At 54.0% G+C, this 6,000-nt stretch overlaps 1 protein-coding gene across 1 annotated transcript; it reads left to right on the forward strand.

Moving 5' to 3' along the window:
- Positions 1 to 5,707: 5,707 nt before the first annotated feature.
- CABS01_00695 (uncharacterized protein) lies at positions 5,708 to 5,869 on the forward strand (the record flags this gene model as incomplete). Its single annotated transcript, XM_060534076.1, has 1 exon — positions 5,708 to 5,869. The coding sequence occupies one exon, from the start codon at positions 5,708 to 5,710 to the stop codon at positions 5,867 to 5,869; it is 162 nt and encodes a 53-aa protein (XP_060406590.1).
- Between the last annotated feature and the right edge of the window lie 131 nt (positions 5,870 to 6,000).

The following is a 6,000-nucleotide window of genomic DNA, read 5'->3' on the forward strand; positions in this document are numbered from 1 at the left end:
CTTGTCGTCTCTGCAGGCGTCGCCAAATTCTGGATTGGTGAACAGCGGCGACGAGTGCGACGAGAAGCTCACGAAGAAAAGAGGAAAAATCGACAACAACGACGGAGCGGCCGTGTGGAGTGTGTTGTAGGAAGAGAAAAAGAGGTGGAAGAGATGGCTGCTGCGAGAGATAGAGAGAGAGAGAGAGAGAAGAGGTGTGTGCGTGCGTGCGTGGTGCGTGTGGTGAGTGCAGTGAGCAATGGGTTACGGCAGAGGACGGGATCGTTGGGCGTGGTGGAGCCTCCTGGAGATGGGCTTTGCTCGCTCAGTGCCAGTTGATTTAGGTTCTGGTGGGCTCAGGATTGGCGCCCTTTTAAGCGTGGAGCCTATTTTTGCCTGTGGTCGACGGTCGACTAGGGTGGCTGAAACGACAACTGGACGAGGAGATGGAGGTGGGAAGCTGTCGTCGTAATCGCCCTATATCGCGAATAGACGCTCGTTCACCTTTTTCTGGAGTGAATCAGATGAGCAAGGTGAGAAGAGAGAAGAAGAGGAGGGGATTCCAACCATTCTCCCAAAGAAGAGGGGCGACCAGGCGACTGACTGCTGAGAAGGAGGGCCCGGAGGAAGAGGAGGAGAGGTGGTGACAGAATACCTAGTCGTATGTAGAGAAAGAAAGGGAGGGAGGGAGGACGTATCCGTAGCAAGGTGGACGAGGATGAGGTCGGAGGTCGGAGCAGGTAAGTAGGTGTGTATTCGTACGAATAGAATGGTAGTAGGTAAGGTAGGGCGAAGAGAGAGAGGAAGAGGGCGCTCGCAGTGAAGAAGCAGGTCTGGTGGTGGTGGTGGATGTGAGTGAGACTGTGAGAGTGACTGGAGACGAGGTGCCTGGCACCATGAGCGTGAGTACGTGGGTGGTGGTGGGAGACCAGACAGAGAGAAGAGAGGATGGGCTTGGATGGGGCCTGCAGGGCGGCGAGATGCGCAGGTGGAGAGGGGAGGGCGTGCGACGATGAGTGGACGACAGCGCGGATTGGTGAGAGATGATTGGACGAGAGCCGGTGAAGGAGGGGGTGTGGTGCTAATCTGGAAGTGGGGGGTGGGAGGTAGCTGTGGGAAAGAGCAGGGCAGCGCAGCAGGAGCAACAAGAGGCAAGCCGCAACAGCCAGGTACCGGTGAGCTTAGGAAGGTGCACGAGGTACCTTGCCTCACTTCACGTGCAAGGGTTCGTCACCACCTCAGGTACCTGAAGTTGGCGAGGGAGAGACGGGAGTTTCTGCTGGACGTAATTCTGTTGTTCTCTTCCCACTTTTCAATTGATAAAAGTAGGCCAGATGTTGATTCCGTATAAGTCTCTATCCGTATCTGTGCTTTGAATACTTGAACAAGGCTGCGGCCGTTCGTCCCGGCAAGAGAGAGAATGGTCTTGGTCATGAGGGCCGGGCATTCGGTGTAAGTTGAACTTGAGGTGAGGGCCGGGTGGGCAGCGAGCCCGTACCCTTGGGCAGTAAGGTAGGAAAGGTACCTTGGGACGAAAAGGTACACACTTCACACTTGGCACCAGGGCAAGCGCTGCACAGCAATACCGGCATGCAAAAGACAGGGCAGCCGCCGCAGCCCATCCTTTTTTTTGCGGTCCATCACGACCTGCCAACCAGTGCGCGCCTGCTCGCCAACACCGACTGCATTGGCATCAGAATATGGACTGGACTGTGAGGTGCAATGGAGACTGGCATTGGAAGACTGGGGAGGGGGGATAAACAAGGACGAGGAAAGACGGGCAAGGTACGGAGTACCTTTCTACATAGTATGTACTGCGTAGGTATCCATCCGTACAGAGGTAGGGGGAAGGAAGGAAGGAAGGGAAGGGAAGGGAAGCCAGGCGGGCTAAAGTGGGCACCTGGCGAAAATGGGGGACCCTCTTCCTTCCTTTCCTTTTCTTTCCTTTGCGCAGTTGGTGATTTTTTATTTCATTATTATACCTATCCAATACTTTATTTCATTTCTCATGTGGTTCCTGGCTTCCCGCCCTCGGGCCTTAGGAAAGACTACCTTAAGGTAGTCTGTACCTCATCTACCTCACATATTCGCAGAATCTAATACTCTTTTGCACTCTGGCACTCTGAGAGGGGAAAACCAGACCAGACAGGCAGGGCAGGGACTGGGACGTGGATTGTGAGAGGGGAGGGGGGCTGATGTGGTATTAGTGACAGGGGGGTGCGGTCAAGATACCTTGGACACACGACGCACATTCTCCGTCTGCCTCCATCTCTCACTCCCCGTTGCCCATACTGTGTAATGCCACCAGCAAGCAGCCCTCTCTGCCACTCTATCCGTACCATTTCTTACTCATTCTCCGAGTTCCTATTGCACATCGCCTGAACCTGGTTTGAAGTCCTATATCCTCGCAGCGACATCTCCAGTGGTTGAGACTGATGCGAAAAAAAAAGAGACCCAGCATTTGTCAACATGTATCAGTCTATCAGCGCAGCGGTGTAGGAAGCGGTCAACAATGGTCCGCGATACTCTTGACTGTATGTGTATCATGGGTGCTAACACGACACAACCTGGTAGCCAACTCTAGACTCTGTGTGTACTTCGTACCTCGAGCCCAGGCCTTCCGGGTAAGCCTTTGACATCCAGCCAGAACCGATATCTACCATGTACACCTAAACACCTTAGGCGTATGTGGTACGGAGACATACCTTGACGCCTATCCAAGGCGCATCAGAATAACGCTCCGGGAACGAACGAGGTTGACGAACGACATGGTGCGAGTGTGGTGGTGTCCTCGCCTCATCTGCTTCATCTAACCTTTGGAGAGCTTTTTTCACTCCATGCCAACCGACGACGGTACAAAGTACAGACAGACCGAAGGGGTCAGTGCCGGGGGCCAGGGTCAGAGCCAACCTCGATACCGGACCCCGTATGTCTGATGTACCCTGCCTTGGCCTTGCCTTGGCCGTCTTCTTCTTCTGTCTGCCCCCCTCCGAGGCCATTCCAAAAGGTTTCCAGCTTCGGGGGCGGTCATGATTACTCACGAATATACGGATAGAGTACCGAGGACGGAGTACTGCTGTTCATCTCCCTCCAGATGCTCAGCCTGGATGAGCCACGTACCGGATACCCACCATCAATTCACCAGACTGTTATGCCACATTGCGATGCGACGATCACCATGAGCTCTCTCCAGCAGATCGTGGAGGAGCAAATCCCATGGCCATGGCCATCTCTCAAAAACCCCCCAGTCACGCGTCTCGCTCGCCAGTGATTTACCTACATCACCCGGTGAGCAGGGCAAGGCAAGCCGGTAAGGACCGGCACGGCTACGCCACCGTCCACGGCACCTCGTCTGTTCCCAATTACCAGGGACCTGCCCCGGGCAATCCGCGATGCGAGAGGCAAAGGAATGTAGAGGAATTTCGACGTCCCCAATTCTTCATCTCGGTCTTCGTACAAAGAATCAGTTAGTAGCTGGGCCATTCCTAGTTGCCTAGTACCAACAGACCCTTTCCACATTCCATCTCATTTCTGCGCCGGGTTCTCTGAGGTGGTCGTCGACTTTCTGCAGCTTCCAATGGTTACGCCGCGCATTCTTGAAGCCTGGCAGAATCAACACTCGGTCCGTCGATACAATCCAATGTCTCTCCCGAGTCCAGCCATGGCAAGACATTGGCCCATTGGCGAGTTCCTCCCACCCTAACAAAGTGCGAACGGATACATAGGCAGCCTGCCCCGGAATAGTGTTGGAATAGATGCAGGCCAACCGTCAACCTTTTTCCTAGACCGAGCCTCGTTTGTCTTTGCCTCATTTCTTCTTATCCCCTTCCCTCTCGTCTTGCTTCCCAGGCGGGCAACTAAGTTTTCATTCCTATTCCTTTTTCTGCTTCCGATTACCAGTTGAACCATTCTGGCGTCACACTCTTGTCATTCCTATTCGCCCGTCGTCTTGTCTCCCACAGATCCTCACGACCCAGCAACATGGTCCTCAAGTCCGAGTCCTTCCCGCCCACGCATTTCGGCGCTTCGTTGCTTTATTCTTCTTGTCCCCGTCACACTGGTGTCCCTGCTCCTGTCAGGTACACCTGATGGGAGACAAAGCCGAGGTGCCTACTGAGAAGAAGGAGCTGCAAATACAACAACGTAGCAGGGGATATTTGCCCTTGCATTGATGCTTTGCATATCCGTACTGTACAGACTACAGACTACGCAGTACAGACCAGAGGTCATTGGCGAGGAAGAATCTTGACCGCAAGCCGGTACTTTGCGCACTAGAGAACCTCACATGGCGTCTGTAGCAGGGGGAAAGCCATGCAAAAATTGCTTCGCGGTGTGTGTAGCGTCTCATTGTGGTCAGGAAGGGCACGCCCACCTAGCAAAGACGGAACGGGACCCTCTCAAAGAACCGGAACGCAAACCACACAGACTGAGAGAGGAAAGAGAGAGAGACAGAGAGGGAGACAGAGAGAAAAGGCTCGAAAAAAAAAGCTCGAGGCTCACGGCTCGTGGCTCAAGTTGCTGCTTTTCCCCCCCAACACGCTGCACAAAGTACTCCAGGGTGATCCTTGTCTAGTTCGATTGCACACATGGGCGCTAGACCTGAAATGATCAAGCCGTGACGGCCTGCTTCTCACAAGGTGGGAGGAGGTACCTGAGCTTGTGCCAAGTGACCGCGGTGGTATGGAGACGTGACCTGGCGGTGTATCTGCTGGCAATCTGGTACTTGTTTTTTTTTTTTCAAAAGTGTCATCTGGCTTCTATCAGAGGCGACAAAAAAAAAGGCAGTGTTGCGAGTTGGAGATGCGTTGAACGTTGGAACTTTCAACGGGGATGCCCAAGACGACGGGTAAGCCGCAAGACCAGGACCAGGACCAGGACCAAGGAATGGACGTTGGTATTAGGCTCATCCACATCGATCCATCTCAATATGAGGAAAGCGTTGCAGCGAAACGGGACGAAGTACATGCGTGCCGGGAGGAGAAAATAACAAGGGCGCGGAGGCACGGATGCACGGGGCCACGAGCACCCTGCGAGTCCCAGATTTCAGTCAAGCTACGTAGTATGTATCCTTAGTGCCCACCCACCACTGCCACATTGTCCACCTCTGCAGACTGCCGTCTGGCATCGAGAATATACCACAGTACGAATCATTGTATTCGTACAGAGACGCAACAGAGACATCCCAATTGACCAGTTCGTGACTGACACAGTGAAGTAGGTAGATTGGCGCCATCCGGGTTTGCGACGCCGCGTCTCCAGCCTCAACGGGAACCCGTCAGCCTAACATGTTATTCTCAAGTGTACGGACGATGCTCCGTCCAGCCATCGCCAACCAACCCCGGACGACACGTCTCCCGCGGCTCCGAACCGGGGTCCAGATGGGCTTTGTTCGGGGCCACAGCATCGAGGCCTGGGTATCACGGTCCCAATCTGGTCTCGTAAGTTCACTGTTTACCTGCAGCAGGTGTTGAGAAATGTGCCGGTGGGCAGGGCATGATCAGACACCAGGATGTTTGCATGTCGCAGACTCGCAGTTGGCCCTATTGCCCTACACTACGGATCGTTCACCGAGTAAGTTGATCTCGGGGTGTAGCAAAGATCATCCGCCTTATCATGTCTCGAGTCACACTCACACACTACTCACTGCAACAAGGCCAGCCAGATGCATACCCTCTCCATCTTTCTCTCTCTCTCTCTCATTCATATTTTGTGACTAAACTTGCCCACCATGATCGATCGGGGATCCGGCCGGGCCCTGGGAGACCATCATGGTCCATGTCAGGTTTCCTCGACGACGGTCCGCACTCCGTACCCTTCATTCCTCTTCCATTCGCGGGCACTCTGGGGTTGGCGCAGGCCGTGCACCTTACTCACCACATACTGCATCTGAGAGACAGTATGTTGACTGACTTCATGGAGGGAGGACAAAATGCCAAATGCGTGAGGGCACAGGCTGGCGGTATCACAGGGTGAGTACTTTAGGATTACAGTCTGTCCACGTCCCACGACAAAACAAGACGT

This window comes from Colletotrichum abscissum, assembly GCF_030869225.1.
Source record: "Colletotrichum abscissum strain IMI 504890 chromosome Unknown Scaffold_1.1, whole genome shotgun sequence".
NCBI lineage: Eukaryota > Fungi > Ascomycota > Sordariomycetes > Glomerellales > Glomerellaceae > Colletotrichum > Colletotrichum abscissum.